At 39.5% G+C, this 18,503-nt stretch overlaps 1 protein-coding gene across 4 annotated transcripts in view; it reads left to right on the top strand.

Moving 5' to 3' along the window:
* LOC121371158 (peripheral plasma membrane protein CASK-like) overlaps nt 1–18,503 on the top strand; it is a 492,097-nt gene that overhangs the window by 461,132 nt on the left and 12,462 nt on the right. For all 4 annotated transcript variants that reach the window (XM_041496867.1, XM_041496847.1, XM_041496839.1 and 1 more), the window contains 6 exons: nt 2,763–2,841; nt 5,545–5,630; nt 6,660–6,743; nt 14,452–14,550; nt 16,182–16,329; nt 17,610–17,750. In XM_041496867.1, coding sequence (XP_041352801.1) covers nt 2,763–2,841; nt 5,545–5,630; nt 6,660–6,743; nt 14,452–14,550; nt 16,182–16,329; nt 17,610–17,750 — 637 coding nt within the window. The remainder of the gene's footprint in view (nt 1–2,762; nt 2,842–5,544; nt 5,631–6,659; nt 6,744–14,451; nt 14,551–16,181; nt 16,330–17,609; nt 17,751–18,503) is intronic.

Raw genomic sequence — 18,503 nt, 5'->3', positions numbered from 1 at the left:
ACTGCTGTACCACTGAACTACGTCCTGTCCCCAAATAGTGATAAGTTTTGTCTTGTAGATTAAAGCTGTGAAATCAAGAGCTTTTTTCTTAAAGTTTTTAATTCTTCGTTTAGTTTATCCTTGACCTTTTGGTTCAAATCCATGACTGATGATGCATTGACTTTGACACTTTCATCCAGTTCACCTATATTGAAGCCACTGAGTCAATCCTGTCATGGATCTCAATATGTTTCCTAATGCAGCAGGGGATCTTTTATATACACTTAGCACATACCACGAACTTTGACCAGTTGTGATATTTCCATATACCGGTAGTTACCTTATTATGACACCCAACAGGTGACGTGTGTTTCTGTGCTGGGGTGTCATTAAACATTCATTCATTTATTCATTCATTCATTCATTCATACATTCATTCATTCATTCATTCATTCATTCATTGACCACTTGTGAACAGGTTGGAACAAGAAACCCATTGTAACAGTATCTTAATTTCAAAATACTGACCTTTAATAAGCCAGTGCTCCACGACTGGTATATCAAAGGCTGTGGTATGTACTACCCTGTCTGTGGGATGGTGCACATAAAAGAGCCCTTGCTGCTAATTGAAAAGAGTAGCCCATGAAGTGGCGGCAGCGGGATTCTTCTCTCAATATCTGTGTGGTCCGTAATCATAAGCCTAACGCCATATAACCGTAAATAAAATGTGTTGAGTGCGTCGTTAAATAAAACATTTCTTTCTTTCTTTTTCTGACCTTTAATAATTTGACTAGTATCTTCAGAAAGAGTTGATGATTGGTGGGAACCTATAGCAAGGTCAAGAAATACGTGTTGTATACAATTTCAAAGGTGGGAAGACACTTTACTGATTTCTTTCTTTCCAGTCTCCATTTAGCCGCTATGTTTGGTGTCCTCAGAAGGTCAAATCAAGGTCAAGCGTTTTTGGCTAACCCTAAAGCAGATGGAGTTTATGGATTGACTGTGCCTCTTATTGCAAATACCAATATGGATGACATCTTCAGACTTAATATCCATGGCATTATTATTGATAGCACAATGATCAATAAATGAGTCTTTATGAATAGTTCAGTGATAGAGTAGTCATCTGAGGTGTTATGGGGTGGTCTGGGATCAATACCCCATACATGTATGTGTGCTCATTCGCTGTTTCTCGTTCCAACCAGTGCTCCATGACTGGTATATCATAAGCTCTCCATCCACACTAAAAGAGAAAGAGAAAATAATGGAAGGGCATTAATGGTAAAGCGATCCCCATACGTGAAGTCAGTGGCCCCATTGGGCTATTTCTCGTTCCAACCAGTGCTCCACAACTGGTGTAACAAAGGCTATCCTGTCTGTGGGATGGTACATATAAAAGATCCCTTGCTGCTGATCGAAAAAGAGTAGCCCATGAAGTGGTGACAGTGGGTTTCCTCTCTCTGTATCTGTGTAGTCCTTAACCTTATGTCTGACGCCATATAACTAAATAAAATGTGTTGAGTGCATCGTTAAATAAAACGTTTCCTTCCTTCCCATAAGTGAACTCGCTAGGCTATTTCTCATTCTAGCCAGTGCACCATGACTGGTATGTCAAAGGTTGTGGTATGTGCTATCCTGTCTGTGTGATGGTGCATATAAAATATCCCTTGCTACTAATGGAAAAATGTTGCAGGTTTCCTTTCTAAGACTATGTCAAAATTACCAAATGTTTGACATCTAATAGCCAATGATTAATAAATCAATTGGCTCTAGTGGTGTCATTAAACAAAAACAAACCTTAACTGATGTGTCATGGGTTGAAGGATCAGTTCCTCTTGGTGGACTTTTAAGGTTTTATATTCTTGTTCCAATTAATGCTCCCTGGTTGGTCTATCAAAAGCTGTGGTGTGTGTTGTCCCGTCTGTGAGAAGACTAATTTGTCATGATACAACCACAAATCAATTTAATACTTAAAGGGACAGTCCTGAGTTTGCTACATTGTAAGATGTTTCCAACTAATAAAATCTTTTAACATCTAAAAATACACGTTAAATATATTTTCTTGTGTAGAATATCAGTGTCTGTATATTCAATGTGTTTCTGGTCGTCTTAATATTTGTAAGAAGCTCAAACTGGATTTTGTCTTCAAATAATTTTGTATGTACAAAATTAAAAATAAATAAATTAGGAAATAAAATTAAATTTAACAAATACTATAACAAACAGAAACACGTTTAATATTCAGCCACTAATATTTTATGCAGAAAAATATATTTGATATGTAGTTACAATCGTTAAAAAGTCTCTGTTAATTGATAACGTCTTAAAAATTGCAGCAAACTCAGGACTGTCCCTTTATTTAATCCATTAATACATTGTGATAGTGAACACACATGATACAGTGGTGTTTCTGTCATCTCTATTCAGGTAATATTTTCTATGAATTTCTCAGATATCTTTCCAGGATATAACATTGAAGGTCATATTCTCTGTCAGTTTCTCTTTATCTCTTTCAGAGTATAACATTAAAGGCCAGCAAACAAGGTCATATTTTCTATGAATTTCTCTCATCTCTTTCCAGAATACAACATTGAAGGTCACTGAATAGTATTATATTTACTATTACCGGTAATTTTTCTTGTTTTCTTCCAGGGTATAACATTAAAGGTCAACAAACAAGGTCATATTTTTTATTGAATTTCTTAGATCTCTTTTCAGGATATAACATTAAATGTCAATGAACAAGGTCATATTCTCTATGAATTTCTCTTCTCTTTTTCCAGGGTATAACATTAAAGGTCAATGAAAAGGGCCAGTGTTTTGTTGCACGGATAATGCATGGTGGAATGATTCACAGACAAGGTGAGATTTATTTATATTTGGATTAATAGTTTCTGACACAAGTGCTTTTGTTAGAACAATAAAATTTTAAAAAATCAATTCTTCCTTTTTTTTTGACAAGATGCTCAAATAAATGAAATACTGGGGTGATGTTTACGAGGCCCTTGATTAAGTCTCCTGAGTCTGTGTGTAAAAGGTTCAAGGAATATTTTCTAGTGTGATCATAAATATAGATTATTGCTTTAGCATCAGTGCCTTACCGTTTTTATGGAATGAGTTTGGGAATTGCCTTACTTCCCTTGATCTCGCCTGGGGAATAAGACAGTTTTTATGTGGCACTTATGCAAGTGTAATTTATTATCCACAAATTGTAATTTATTACAAACATTAAAGGCATACTGTCACAGATTTAAGGACCTTATTTCTCTAAATATGAATAATAAATCAAAATTACATTAATTTTTACAGACCAAATCTAGCTATTGCGTCACTTTAACCACACCATGATGGAGTGAAATCCATGTCAACCCTCTCAGCTATGTTAGTTTTTGAATTATGGACCATTGCCATAATTATTTTTACAAAATATCATTAGTAAGTGGAGTATGGTGGTTACATAGATGGTTGAATAAAGTACATTTAGGGACAAATCAAATATATATATATTTAAGTAATACTTTATTAGGCCATGTAATAGGTCAGTGGTCTGTGACAATATGCCTTTAAGCATGCTTGTATTTGCTACATAATCTCTTTATAATAATAATAATAATAATAATAATAATCAGCCAGGTCAGTTACTCATTTGTCTCTATAGCATTAAACATGTACATGTATGTTATTCCTATACTTATCACTTTTTCTGTTTCTGTCTTTCTGTCTCTCTTTCTGTCTCTCTGTTTGTCTGTCTGTCTATCTGTCTGTCTGTCTCTGTCTCTCTCTGTCTCTCTCTCTCTCTCACTCTCACTCTCACTCTCACTCTCACTCTCACTCTCACTCTCACTCTCTGGCCAGAAATACAGTGGAATACAAAAACCTGACATACATGTGGTATGATATTTATTGCATACTCTAAAATGCAATTTCCTTTCCAGATAATTGTAAAAAGAATGTAACATGACTAGTTCATAACAGGCATTTTCTGATTTACAGAACAATGTTCTGACAACAACTGTAGTGGTAGTACTCATGAGGGTACCACTGGTGGGGCAGGATATGCTGTACTCATGAGGGTGCCACTGGTGGGGCGGATATGCTGTACTCATAAGGGTGCCACTGGTGGGGCGGGATATGCTGTACTCATAAGGGTGCCACTGGTGGGGCGGGATATGCTGTACTCATGAGGGTGCCACTGGTGGGGCAGGATATGCTGTACTCATGAGGGTGCCACTGGTGGGGCAGGATATGCTGTACTCATGAGGGCGCCACTGGTGGGGCAGGATATGCTGTACTCATGAGGGTGCCACTGGTGGGGCAGGATATGCTGTACTCATGAGGGTGCCACTGGTGGGGCGGATATGCTGTACTCATGAGGGTGCCACTGGTGGGGCGGGATATGCTGTACTCATGAGGGTGCCACTGGTGGGGCGGGATATGCTGTACTCATGAGGGTGCCACTGGTGGGGCAGGATATGCTGTACTCATGAGGGCGCCACTGGTGGGGCAGGATATGCTGTACTCATGAGGGCGCCACTGGTGGGGCAGGATATGCTGTACTCATGAGGGCGCCACTGGTGGGGCGGGATATGCTGTACTCATGAGGGCGCCACTGGTGGGGCGGGATATGCTGTACTCATGAGGGTGCCACTGGTGGGGCGGGATATGCTGTACTCATGAGGGTGCCACTGGTGGGGCGGATATGCTGTACTCATGAGGGTGCCACTGGTGGGGCGGGATATGCTGTACTCATGAGGGTGCCACTGGTGGGGCGGGATATGCTGTACTCATGAGGGTGCCACTGGTGGGGCAGGATATGCTGTACTCATGAGGGTGCCACTGGTGGGGCAGGATATGCTGACTTTTCGCGAACACCTGATATCATCACTGTCTTGACAGTCATCACTTATTCTAATGTCATAGTACTTATTCTAATGAGCTCTGTCCGATGCTAGTTTTGATTTAGTAACATAGTAATGGCATGCAAGAGTGAGGAAATCTCCAATAAAGGATCTTTTCAGGTGTGGTAGGAAGGAAATGTTTTATTTAATGATGCACTCAACACATTTTAATTATGGTTATATGGCATCGGACATATGGTTAAGGACCACACAGATATTAAGAGAGGAAACCCGCTGTCACCACTTCATGGGCTATTCTTTTTGATTAGCAGCAAGGGATCTTTTATATGCACCATTCCATAAACAGGATAGCACATACCACAGCCTTTGATGTACCAGTCATGGTGCACTGGCTGGAACGAGAAATAGCCCAGTGGGCCCACGGACAGGGATCAATCCCAAACCGACTGCACATCAAGCAAGCGCTTTACCACTGGGCTATGTCCCGCCCCTTTCGGGTGTGGTCGTCGTCCTATAGACAAGGCACTAGATTCATAGAATCATCCGGTATTTTGTCAGATGTCCTTTTGACTCTGTATAGTGGAGAGATACATGCCTGACCCTGTATTACGGTTTTGTCGTTTAGATTCATTAAACTGGTCCCATGTGTTATATTTATGTTTTGCTTCACCGTGAAAGATGGTGAGTGTTTTGTTATATGTTTCAGGTACCTTGCATGTGGGTGATGAAATAAAGGAGATCAACTCGGAGAGTGTGGCGAACCAGCCTGTTGAAATGCTGCAGAAAATGCTGGTATGTGTTGTCCTGTTGTCTTTTGATCAGTAATATTTTAAAAACATTTCTTGTCCTGTCATCTTCTGATCAGTAATATTTTGAAAACATTTCCTGTCCTGTTGTTTTGTGATCAATAATGTTTTCAAAACATTTCTTGTCCTGTTGTCTTTTTATAAGTAATATTTAAAAAAAAACTTTTCTTGTCCTGTCATCTTATGATCAGTAATATTTTAAAAACATGTTTTGTCCTTTCATCTTATGATCAGTAATATTTTAAAAACATTTCTTGTCCAATCGTCTTATGATCAGTAATATTTAAAAAACATTTCTTGTCTTGTCATCTTATGATCAGTAATATTTTTAAAAACATTTCTTGTCCTGTCATCTTATTAAAACAAATTCTTTCTTCTTTTTGTGTGTTAATATTTGTGTTTTCAGTTTGGACTGAAACATTTCTATGAATTTCTATATGTTACTAATGCAGAACTATATAGTCCATCCCATCCTCATATAAAGATGTTTTTTGTAAATAATTTCAGTTTGGTTTGACGTAAGAAAAACAATAAAAGTGTTTTGGAAATAACAAAATAATATACAATTTTTGTGTGCAATTTAGAAAACATTCGGCTCAGAAATAAATAACTTGTAGTAAATTGCATAGTATGAAAAAATAGTCAACATAGTTTGTATAATGCAGTTGAATATTTCAACACACACCAAAAGATAGAGTTATATCATTTATTTTTTAAAATGCTGAAAAGTAGAAATATACATTGAAAAACAAGCTGTTAAAAAACATTAATCATACGTGACCAGATGGTTGTAGTGGTTAAGCCATCCGTCTTACGGCAGGTAGGTACTGGGTTCACATCCTAGTACTGACTATAATAATAAAAACATTTTGGTTCCTGGTAAAAAAAATAAAGTGACTTTTTTTTTTCTCTCCGATTCTAATTTGAATGATTTGGTTCAAGGTAAAACCAAGTCATTTTGTTTTCTTTCTGATTTTAATTTGAATGATTTCATTGTTTTATGATGTCATTATAGAGAAATCTGCATGGTTCAGTCATGTTCAAAGTGCTGCCCACTGCCGAGGGGAACTATAAAAATGACAACATTATGCATCCTGAGGTACGTCCTGAGCCGTCTGTTGTTCACTGGCGGCCATTTTGGTTTTTTCTCTCTCGTTACTGTGAGCACACTGATGTTCTTGTTATTGCAGAAAGAAGCACACGGCAGTTTAACATTGAAGATCTTACCTAGTTATCGAATTAACCCTGCCCAGTGCGAGGTAACCGCGCAATAGCCATAGCCCAGCATGCAGTTGTGCTTTTTGTTTTGACCAGTCTGTGCCAGTGTGACCTTGTTTTTAATGTTGACCTTTTTTTTTTAATTATGTCCTCAAAAACCAGTATTATGTGGATTATTTTCTACTTTTTTAATGTTTTAGACAGGAAAACCCAAAGGACATAATATTATTGATACGGCTTTCATTGTGTTTATCAATTCATTTGTCCATTATTTTCAATATGTGCAGAAAATTACACAGGGAGGCAGGGCTTGAAACTCGCTAAAAAATATGGTGGCCAAAAAAATAATAATGGATGTAGGCAAATTATGGTAAGCGAACCGCGAGCAAGATTTTAATGTGGAATACAAATATTAATAGTGGCTGATATGTTATAGCTCTAAAAAAAATCGCACACATAATATTATTTGGGTGATTAATGCCAATATTTTTTTAATATTTAAACGGGACATTGGTCGCATTTGGCGACATGACCATAGGCCATTGCAAGCCCTGGGAGGGTTTTTTAGACTGTTATGAGCAAATTTTTATTGGGGTGTTTTGAGTCTTGCACTGCCCAAATATATATATATATATATATATATATATACTCTTCAAAAAAAGAAACGCAAAAGGGTACAAATGGGTTATAACTCCGATTTTATGTTTCCTACCGGTTCATGCTTTGTGAATATAAGGTCATTGCATGTCCCAAACACATTCCCACGGTTACATTCGATAAAACGCAGCTACTGTACAATAAAGTTCCAAAATGTGAATATTCGCAAAAACGCAGCCACGTGCAAACCATGTCACCACAGCACGTGCGTTGTCTGCACGTGCAACATGAACACCGACAGTATAAAAGTGCAGGGTGTTCGCTTGCCTGGCCTCTGTATCTGGCCGACAGTTGACAATCCAGGACATGCCACGTCTCAGTGAACCGCAGAGAAACAATGCCATCGGCCGACTAGACGCAGGCGAATCCAGAACGGCCGTTGCCAGGGCATTCCATGTGTCCCCAAGCACCATCTCCAGACTGTGGGACCGTTACCAGCAACATGGATCAACACGTGACCTCCCTAGATCCGGTCGACCACGGGTCACTACCCCCGGGCAGGACCGCTACATCCGGGTACGCCACCTTCGGGAACGATTGACTACTGCCACCTCCACAGCCGCAGCAATACCAGGTTTGCGCAGGATATCCGACCAGACCGTACGGAACCGCCTACGTGAGGTAGGAATTCGTGCCAGACGTCCAGTTCGAGGTGTCATCTTAACACCACAACACCGTCGACTCCGACTGCAGTGGTGCCAGATTCATCGACAATGGCCTCAACTGCGATGGAGACAGGTGTGGTTCAGTGACGATTCCCGATTTCTGCTCCGACGTCATGATGGAAGATGTCGCGTGTATAGGCGTCGTGGTGAACGTTATGCGGCAAACTGCGTGCAGGAAGTGGACAGATTCGGCGGGGGTAGTGTCATGGTGTGGGCAGCCATCTCACACACTGGCAGAACTGACCTGGTCCACGTGCAGGGCAACCTGAATGCACAGGGCTACATTGACCAGATCCTCCGGCCACACATCGTTCCAGTTATGGCCAACGCCAATGCAGTGTTCCAACATGACAACGCCAGGCCTCACACAGCACGTCTCACAACGGCTTTCCTACAGAACAACGACATTAATGTCCTTCCTTGGCCATCGATATCACCGGATTTGAACCCAATTGAGCATCTATGGGACGAGTTGGACCGACGCCTCCGACAGCGACAACCACAGCCCCAGACCCTGCCCGAGCTGGCAGCAGCCTTGCAGGCCGAGTGGGCCACCATCCCCCGGGACGTCATCCGTACTCTGGTTGCTTCAATGGGCAGGCGGTGCCAGGCAGTTGTCAACACACGCGGAGGCCACACCCGGTATTGACTCCAGATGACCTTGACCTTGGTGGTGTGTCCTATCACTTACTCACAATGGACTAGAGTGAATTGTGAACAATCCTGCAACATTTGGTAATTATCGGACTCGCCATTCAATAATTAAATCAATTCTCCAAATGTTACGACAATGTGGTTTTGCGTTTTTTCTTTTGAAGAGTATATATATATATATATATATTTTAAAATCTTTTTGACCCCTAAAACTGCCCCCACCCTCACTAGTTCTACCTAGTTTATTTTGCATGAAGTGTATTTTTGTTTTGTTGTAGTGGCTATCTCATAGTGTGTGATATTATTTTAGTGTTTTCTGCTTTCCTCAGGTATGCCTGTGTAGGCAGCTACCTGTAGGTGTTGATGATTGTTCCATGGCATTCATGTTCAGATTTATTGAGCTTCATTATATATTTGTGAATTCTTATTCCATTTCATCACAGTCTGTGCTGCAGACCTGTCAACCCTCTCGGATTCTGCAGGAGACTCCCGGTATTTGATCAAGTCTCCTGCGGGAAAAACGTTTCTCCCGGGATTTTTTTTCTTTTCTAAGCATAAAAACAAATCAAGCTACCGTGGCTGTGTATTGACATGCAGTGTTGCCATATATAAAACTATCCAATTTAGTCCTAAAAGCAAGACAACGAAAATACCAATTAGTTATGTAAACAATATTTGTATCAGTTAAATTTGTAGGTTTGTGCAGGGAAAAACTTGGTAACAAGAGTATACTTCAAGGGATCATTTTCACACAATTAATAAATCTTGTGTTTGACATAAAGTTACTCATGGAAATGGGTATAATTCTGGTATATTTCACACAATGTCAGTAATGAGCTTTTACTTATGATTAGTGGAAATACAATGTTTATTGCATGGTTATGGTGATTTTAAATAAGTACCACACCACTGTACTTCATTATAGTAAAAACTTAATATTAATTTATAAGATTTATATAAATTTGTCTCAGGTCTACTTTTCACAAACCACAAATAATGATGATGTAACATAACCTATAAGTGTAATACCGTAAATGTGCTAATTAATATTTTGTTAGTGTCCTTAACATTTTTGGATAAAAGATTTATTTTTTTTTAAATATGTATTAAATCATAATAATATTTAAACAAATATATACATAATTTTTTTTTTTTTTTTTTTTTTTTTTAATGCCAAGATCTAAGGTTGACAAGTATACATGACATTATGTAGTGTTCATATAACTTATTGTAATACTTTTTGAAAACTTGTGTGTATTTAAAAAATCTCCTGCTTTTTGACAAAATCTCCTGCTTTTTCAGCACACACCTGCTTTCTCTTGACTAAATGTTGACAGGTCTGCTATTCTGCCCGGTCTCAGTTTATCCCGACCCATTCCAATCCACCCTATCCCAATCCATCCCATCTCATTACATCCTGTCCCAATCCACCCCATCCAATCCATCTCATCTCATTACATCCTGTCCCAATCCACCCCATCCAATCCATCTCATCTCATTACATCCTGTCCCAATCCACCCCATCCAATCCATCTCATCTCATTACATCCTGTCCCAATCCACCCCATCCAATCCATCCCATCTCATTACATCCTGTCCCAATTCACCACATCCAATCCATCCCATCTCATTACATCCTGTCCCAATCCATCCCATCTCATTACATCCTGTCCCAATTCACCACATCCAATCCACCCTATCTCATTACATCCTGTCCCAATCCACCCCATCCAATCCATCCCATCTCATTACATCCTGTCCCAATTCACCACATCCAATCCATGCCATCTCATTACATCCTGTCCCAATCTACTTCATCCAATCCATCCCATCTCATTACATCCTGTCCCAATCCACCCCATCCAATCCATCTCATCTCATTACATCCTGTCCCAATCCACCCCATCCAATCCATCCCATCTCATTACATTCTGTGCCAATTCACCATATCCAATCCACCCCATCTCAGTACATCCTGTCCCAATCCACCACATCCAATCCACCCCATCTCATTACATCCTGTCCCAATCCACCATATCCAATCCATCCCATCTCATTACATCCTGTCCCAATCCATCCCATCTCATTACATCCTGTCCCAATTCACCACATCCAATCCATCCTATCTCATTACATCCTGTCCCAATCCACCCCATCCAATCCATCCCATCTCATTACATCCTGTCCCAATTCACCACATCCAATCCATGCCATCTCATTACATCCTGTCCCAATCCACTCCATCCAATCCATCCCATCTCATTACATCCTGTCCCAATCCACCCCATCCAATCCATCTCATCATTACATCCTGTCCCAATCCACCCCATCCAATCCATCCCATCTCATTACATTCTGGCCCAATTCACCACATTCAATCCACCCCATCTCAGTACATCCTGTCCCAATCCACCACATCCAATCCACCCCATCTCATTACATCCTGTCCCAATCCACCATATCCAATCCATCCTATCTCATTACATTCTGTCCCAATTCACCACATCCAATCCACCCCATCTCAGTACATCCTGTCCCAATCCACCACATCCTAGTCCATCCCATCTCATTACATCCCCTCCTAATCCATTCCATCCCAGTTCATCCCATCCCATGCCTACCCATCCCATCACATCCCAATCCATTACATCCCATTACAATCCAACCTGTCTTAATTCATCACATCACATCACAACCCACCACATCACAATCCACCACATCCCATCCTAATCCATCCCATGCCATGCCTAAATTTTTAATTCTAGATTAATGTCTGATTCATTTCCTCATCACATTCACTCAAGGTTCACAGTCTGCGCCCAGTAATATGGTTTGAAAAATCTCTAACCAGAACTTCAGACATATCTATCACACACGATGATGAAATCGCATCCAGTGCACTTCTGTGACTCCATGATTGTTAGATATATAATTAGTAAACTGAGCCACACAACAATTGTCTGACTCAGAAATGTGTTTTGTTCGATCTATAAGTATGTCCTTGTTGAAATAGAACTGACATTTAGCAGTGCTTTTCCACAGTTATTTCCATAATCAATACCAATTCATTGGTACGAAATTTGTGTGAAGAATTTTCATAACAGCTGGCTGGTTTGTGTCAACAATTTGTTCCGATCAGAGAAAACAGTGAAATTTGATTGAGGTTTATGTCCGCGAGATTGAGGGTCAACAGGAAAAATAGTTAATTCCGATCAGAGTAAACAATGAAATATGATTGAGGTTTATGTCCGCGAGATTGAGGGTCAACAGGAGAAATAGTTCATTCTGATCAGAGTAAACAATGAAATATGATTGAGGTTTATGTCCACGGGATTGAGGGTCAACAGGAGAAATAGTTCATTCTGATCAGAGTAAACGGTGAAATATGATTGAGGTTTAGGTCCACGGGATTGAGGGTCAACAGGAGAAATAGTTCATTCTGATCAGAGTAAACAGTGAAATATGATTGAGGTTTATGTTCATGGGATTTAGGGTCAACAGGAAAAATAGTTCATTCCGATCAGAGAAAACAGTGAAATATGATTGAGGTTTATGTCCGAGGGATTGAGGATCAACAATAAAAATAGTTCATTCCGATCAGAGTAAACAGTGAAATATGATTGAGGTTTATGTCCGCGGGATTTAGGATCAAACTGAGAAATAGTTCATTCCAATCAGAGTAAACAGTGAAATAGGATTGAGGTTTATGTCCGCGAGATTGAGGGTCAACAGGAGAAATAGTTCATTCTGATCAGAGTAAACAATGAAATATGATTGAGGTTTATGTCCGTGGGATTTAGGGTCAAGTTGCTGACTGCAGACTATTGTAAAGATTTTTTGTTTGTTTGTTTTGTTTAACGATACCACTAGAGCACATTGATTTATTAATCATCGGCTGTTGGATGTCAAACATATGGTCATTTTGAAACCTGCTGCATTTTTCCATTAGTAGCAAGGGATCTTTTATATGCACCATCTAACATACAGGATAGCACATACCATGCATGGCCTTTGATATACCAGTCATGGTGCACTCGCTAGAGCGAGAAATAGCCCAATGGGCCCTCTGACGAGGATCGATCCTAGACCGACCGCACATCAAGCGAGTGTTTTCCCACTGGGCTACATCCCGTCCTACTATTTTAAAGAAGACAGAGAAATATTGATTCATTAATAAATCACAAAATGTATTCAGTAGTTTGTAATAATAAAGCAGATGAATGCTAGGCTCAGACTACCAACTGCCAGTACAGAGGTGGCCAATTTTCTACTCTTACGACTTCTATCCAGCCAGTGCATCATGACTGGTGCATCAAAGGCCATGGTATGTGCTATCCTGTCTATGGGATGATGCATATAAAAGATCCCTTGCTGCTAATAAAAAAAAGTAGCCCATGAAGTGGTGACAGCGGGTATCCTCCCTCAATATCTGTGTGGTCTTTAATCATATGTCAGACACCATATAACCGTAAATTAAATGTGTTGAGTGCATCGTTAAATAAACCATTTCCTTCCTTCCTTCCTCACGACTTCTACGACTGTCCAGTTGCTAGTTTGAGCGCTTTTACAACTCAAACCCATTAGTTGTTAATCTGAGGTCACCCATCTTTCTTTTTTCTAATAGAGTCACTGATTAGACAATGTGCTGAGGTGTCATTAGATGATAAAATATTTTTATAGTATCCACTATTTATATAATGTGCTGGGGGTGTCATGAAATTCCATTTTCTGTTGACTGAGATACTTGGGATGTAGGATTGAATCCCTTCAGTGGACCCACGATTAGTATATCAAAGGCTGTGGTAGGTTGTGTCCTGTCTATGGGAAAGTGCGTATAAAAGATCCCTTACTGCTTATGGGAAAGCCCACCTCTACCTGTTACTGACTCCGGATGGGCTACTGGTGCTCTCTTGCACCTGCCAGCACAGGCGGTCCCCTATCCCACCCACCCCTTTCTTGTCCTGTACAGAGAAGCTGGCCAAAGTCGGCACCTGTACCCATGACAGGCATGCGCTAAAACAGCTTGCTCTGAATGTGCATGTTAAACCCTATGACCTGACCTGACCTTATGGAAACATATAACATGTTTTCTCTTAGACTGTATTTCAGAATCATCAAATGTTTCACATTCAATAGCCAATGATTAATAAGCATTGCTTTTTTTTTCTTCTAATAGCCAAATGTTTCAATAAATATCCATTCCCTTCTTTTCCTATTAGCTTTACTGATTAAACTGTGTTGGTATGTGCTGTCAGTAAATCATTATTCCTTTCTTTTCCTATTAGCTATACTGATTAAACTGTGTTGGTATGTGCTGTCAGTAAATCATTATTCCTTTCTTTTCCTATTAGCTTTACTGATTAAACTGTGTTGGTATGTGCTGTCAGTAAATCATTATTCCTTTCTTTTCCTATTAGCTATACTGATTAAACTGTGTTGGTATGTGCTGTCAGTAAATCATTATTCCTTTCTTTTCGGTATAGCTACTGATTAAATCATGCCGTGATGTTATTAATTAATCATTCGTAATATTTTCCTGATGACTATTAATTAAATAATACACCAGGTTTCTGCTTTGTGGTTTCTCAGACATTGCTGTTCACTGTTTTTCAGATTTACGTTCGAGCCCTGTTTCCTTATGACCCACATGACGACGACCTGATACCGTGTTCACAGGCTGGCATCTCGTTCAAAGTGGGAGATGTCTTACAGGTAAGATGTCAGTTCCAGTCACCAGGTCTCTTGAATGCCAGGGTCCCGTTCCACGAAGCAATCTTAGCACTAAGATCAACTTAGTGCATAAGGTAGCTATGCACTTAAGGTGATCTTAGGGCTAAGATCGCTTTGTGGAACGGGTCCCAGGCCTCCTGAATGTCTTGTGAGTCCTCAGTTTGGAGAATTAAGCTTCCAGGATGTCCAGGGCTTCTACAATGTGTATAAAATCCACTAGCCATGGGATCAATGATTTTAGAAATTTACTAACCATGATTAAAAATTCACTACTTTACTTGGTTAATATAATTTTACTAAACAATAGTAATAATCAGATATGTCACCTAAAGAGGGAGACAGAGATTAAAAACACTAACATTGGGGGGATTGGGGTGGGGGCGGGATATTCATATTTACAAAATAGACTTAACTGCAACATTTGACAATTTTGTTTTTCACTAGCCGTCAGGCATGACAATAGTAGTTATTTACTAGGCCACCATTGACTACCACTAACCATAATCTAGAAGCCCTGAGGATGTCCTAAAAGTGCTCTCCTTGGAGAACTGGACCTCCCAGAAGTCTTCATATTTTCTGAATCTGTCTTTCCAGATATTCTATAATTAGTGTTTCCAGGCTCCATATTCCTAAACGTACTTAAGTCAATGTATGATACCTATCTATGTATTTTAAGTATGTATTTAGGTATCATACATTGACTTAAGTGAGTTTATGAATATGGAGCCAGATCTCTTTAAATCCTCTACTTGGATAATTTAGCTGTCACTTGTCCCAGAAGTCCTCTATTTGGAGTACATGTGTATATGTGTCCCAGATATCCAGCATGTTCACTTAGTTTCAGGAATGTTCCTCTTATTTGGATATTCTAACCACTCAGATATATATTGCAATTACCAAATGTTTGACATCCAATAGCCGATGATTAATAAATCAGTGTGGTCTTGTAAGTCATCTATTTAGAGAACCTGTCTTAGGTAGGGCCTCCACGAGTCCAAACTATTGGACTCGAGTACTTGAGGGTCAAACTCGACCCGAGTACCCGAGGGTCAAACTCGACCCAGACCCGAGTACCCGAGGGTCAAACTCGACCCAGACCCGAGTACCTGACACTTATACTGCAAAATAATGAGACTAAGGAATAAAGTAAACTAGCATTATGCATCTATTTTCCAACGCTGAACATGGATGCCAAATAATGCCATTATATTGCATTCCACACATTCAACTTTTGTTTCATAGCCCTATAATGTAACGGGTGTCAAGCATATGGCAAAATGATGTTAAAAATTATAATTACATGAGAAAACTCTTCCTTGCATGGGTACTCAAGCCCTGTGAATGGACGACACAAGTCTTGTTGCTAGAGCTGGCCCATGCCCAAGTACCCGAGTACTCATGGAGACCCTACTTCTAGGTATCCTGTATATACTCTGTTTAGAGAATTTTTCTTCTCAGAAGCTCTGTATGTCCTCTTTTGAATAATTGCACCTCTTGAGTCTTGAATAATGTATATTAATGATAACCGTTCATTCTTTTTGTTTTGTTAATTAAATTTAATCCTTCAAATTGTTTATGTTTCTATATATATATTTTATTTTCTCTACCTGCAGGTGATAAGTAAGGATGATGCCAACTGGTGGCAGGCTAAGCGGGTGGATGATTCGTCCAACGAGCCGGCCGGTTTGATTCCGTCGCCAGAACTCCAGGAGTGGAGGACGGCGTCCCTCGCCATCGAGCGATCGCGGAGAGAACATTCAGGTACTGTCACTTCTTCGGCCATCTCTATTTAGTCCCCTACCGGTCCAACTGGAGGGGACTATAGGTCTCTGTCTGTCAATATGTCTCACATACAGTTTTCCAGTGATTTTTTTTTCCCTTTTATTTTGCAATGCCTCAAGATATTGAGCTACAGTTTTGTGTACAGTTGCAGATCAAGTTTGACTTTCATGCTGTTACTGTCACTTTTTCAGCCATCTATATCCAGCCGGAAGGGACAACAAGTTTCCATCTGTCTTTTCATCCATCTGTCCCACTGTCTCAAAATAGTTTTCCATTTTTTTGTTGTTGTTGTTTTTTTCGGGGGGGGGGGGGGGGGAGTGGGTGGGTTGCAATGCCTCAAGATATTGAGATGCAATTTTGTGTATAGTTTAATCATATACTGTTACAGTTCAAGTTTGACTTTTACGGCAGTTTACTCATTTTAGACAGTTATGACCCTTGAACAAAAGAGATATGAAAATTTGTTTTGCCTGGTAGGAGACATGATGAAATTGCTGTAGCAGTATTCTCGGAATGCTTGTTTCAGTTTTGTAGCCAGCCATATGGTCAGATGTTGTTATATCAATGTTGAATGGATGGAACCAAACAGCTTGAGATATCAGTGGCACAATTAAGATAAGCATAATAGTTATTAATAAAACGTATATACCACAGGACCATTTCTCGATTTCTCAACCCTGCGGTAATGAGATAACAGAGGTCAGGATAATGGCATTTGATGTACATCAAATAAGTTTATTGTGGCAAGACATTTAATTCCACAGAATTCTTGTAATTTAGTACTTTTTTCTTTCTTTTTTTAAAGATACAACAACATTAAAGAGACATACCCTAGTTTCAGCCCGTGAAAATTAACACTAAGTTGAGTTAATCTACAAACCTGTAACAAATTTGGATAACGTTACAATTGAGTGAAACATGAGTCTGTGACTTTGAAATGGTGAAATACCTTTCTAAAAATAGACTAAACCTCGACTCCCATAAGTGTTTCTTCTTAGACGCATGTGCGTTTTTAAAAATATGATAAATACCTTTTGTAATATTAAAAAACCCAGGATGATCAAAAACACTTAGAATGTACAGAAATGGATAATCTAAACTATACAATCTAAGTAAAGTATGATTTCAGTTATCAAAAACGGCTCTAACAGTAAAAATAATATGCCTTAGTGTTTAAAACCTAGAGTATGTCCCTTTAATCATGACTTTACATTATCTGTACACGTATATATATATATCTGTCTTTTTCATTTCTTCAGTGCATTGTTCATGGTTTGCGCGCAAGAAGAAAGACAAGTATCTGATCAAACACAACGCCGTGTTCGACCAGTTGGATCTCGTCACATACGAAGAGGTCGTCAAACTTCCGACGTTCGTGAGGAAAACATTGGTGCTGCTTGGTAGGTTCGGCTATATAGTACAGCTAAGACACGAGTACAGTGAAACCCCTGTAAACCAGACAGCCGAGAGACCAACCAAGTAAAAAGTCTGGTTCTGAGGGTATCCAGTTTAGAGAAGTTATGTCCCATACTGATGTTTAAAAATGGACTGTGAAAAAGTCTGGTTCTGAGGGTATCCAGTTTAGAGAAGTTATGATGTCCCATACTGATGTTTAAAAATAGACTGTGAAAAAGTCTGGTTCTGAGGGTATCCAGTTTAGAGAAGTTATGTCCCGTGCTAATGTTTAAAAATGGACTGTGAAAAAGTCTGGTTCTGAGGGTATCCAGTTTAGAGAAGTTATGATGTCCCATACTGATGTTTAAAAATAGACTGTGAAAAAGTCTGGTTCTGAGGGTATCCAGTTTAGAGAAGTTATGTCCCGTGCTAAGTGTTTAAAAATGGACTGTGAAAAAGTCTGGTTCTGAGGGTATCCAGTTTAGAGAAGTTATGATGTCCCATACTGATGTTTAAAAATAGACTGTGAAAAAGTCTGGTTCTGAGGGTATCCAGTTTAGAGAAGTTATGTCCCGTGCTAATGTTTAAAAATGGACTGTGAAAAAGTCTGGTTCTGAGGGTATCCAGTTTAGAGAAGTTATGATGTCCCATACTGATGTTTAAAAATAGACTGTGAAAAAGTCTGGTTCTGAGGGTATCCAGTTTAGAGAAGTTATGATGTCCCATACTGATGTTTAAAAATAGACTGTGAAAAAGTC

This window comes from Gigantopelta aegis, chromosome 1 (assembly GCF_016097555.1).
Source record: "Gigantopelta aegis isolate Gae_Host chromosome 1, Gae_host_genome, whole genome shotgun sequence".
In the NCBI taxonomy this organism is placed as follows: Eukaryota; Metazoa; Mollusca; class Gastropoda; order Neomphalida; family Peltospiridae; genus Gigantopelta; species Gigantopelta aegis.
This window is presented reverse-complemented; position numbering and strand designations above follow the sequence as displayed.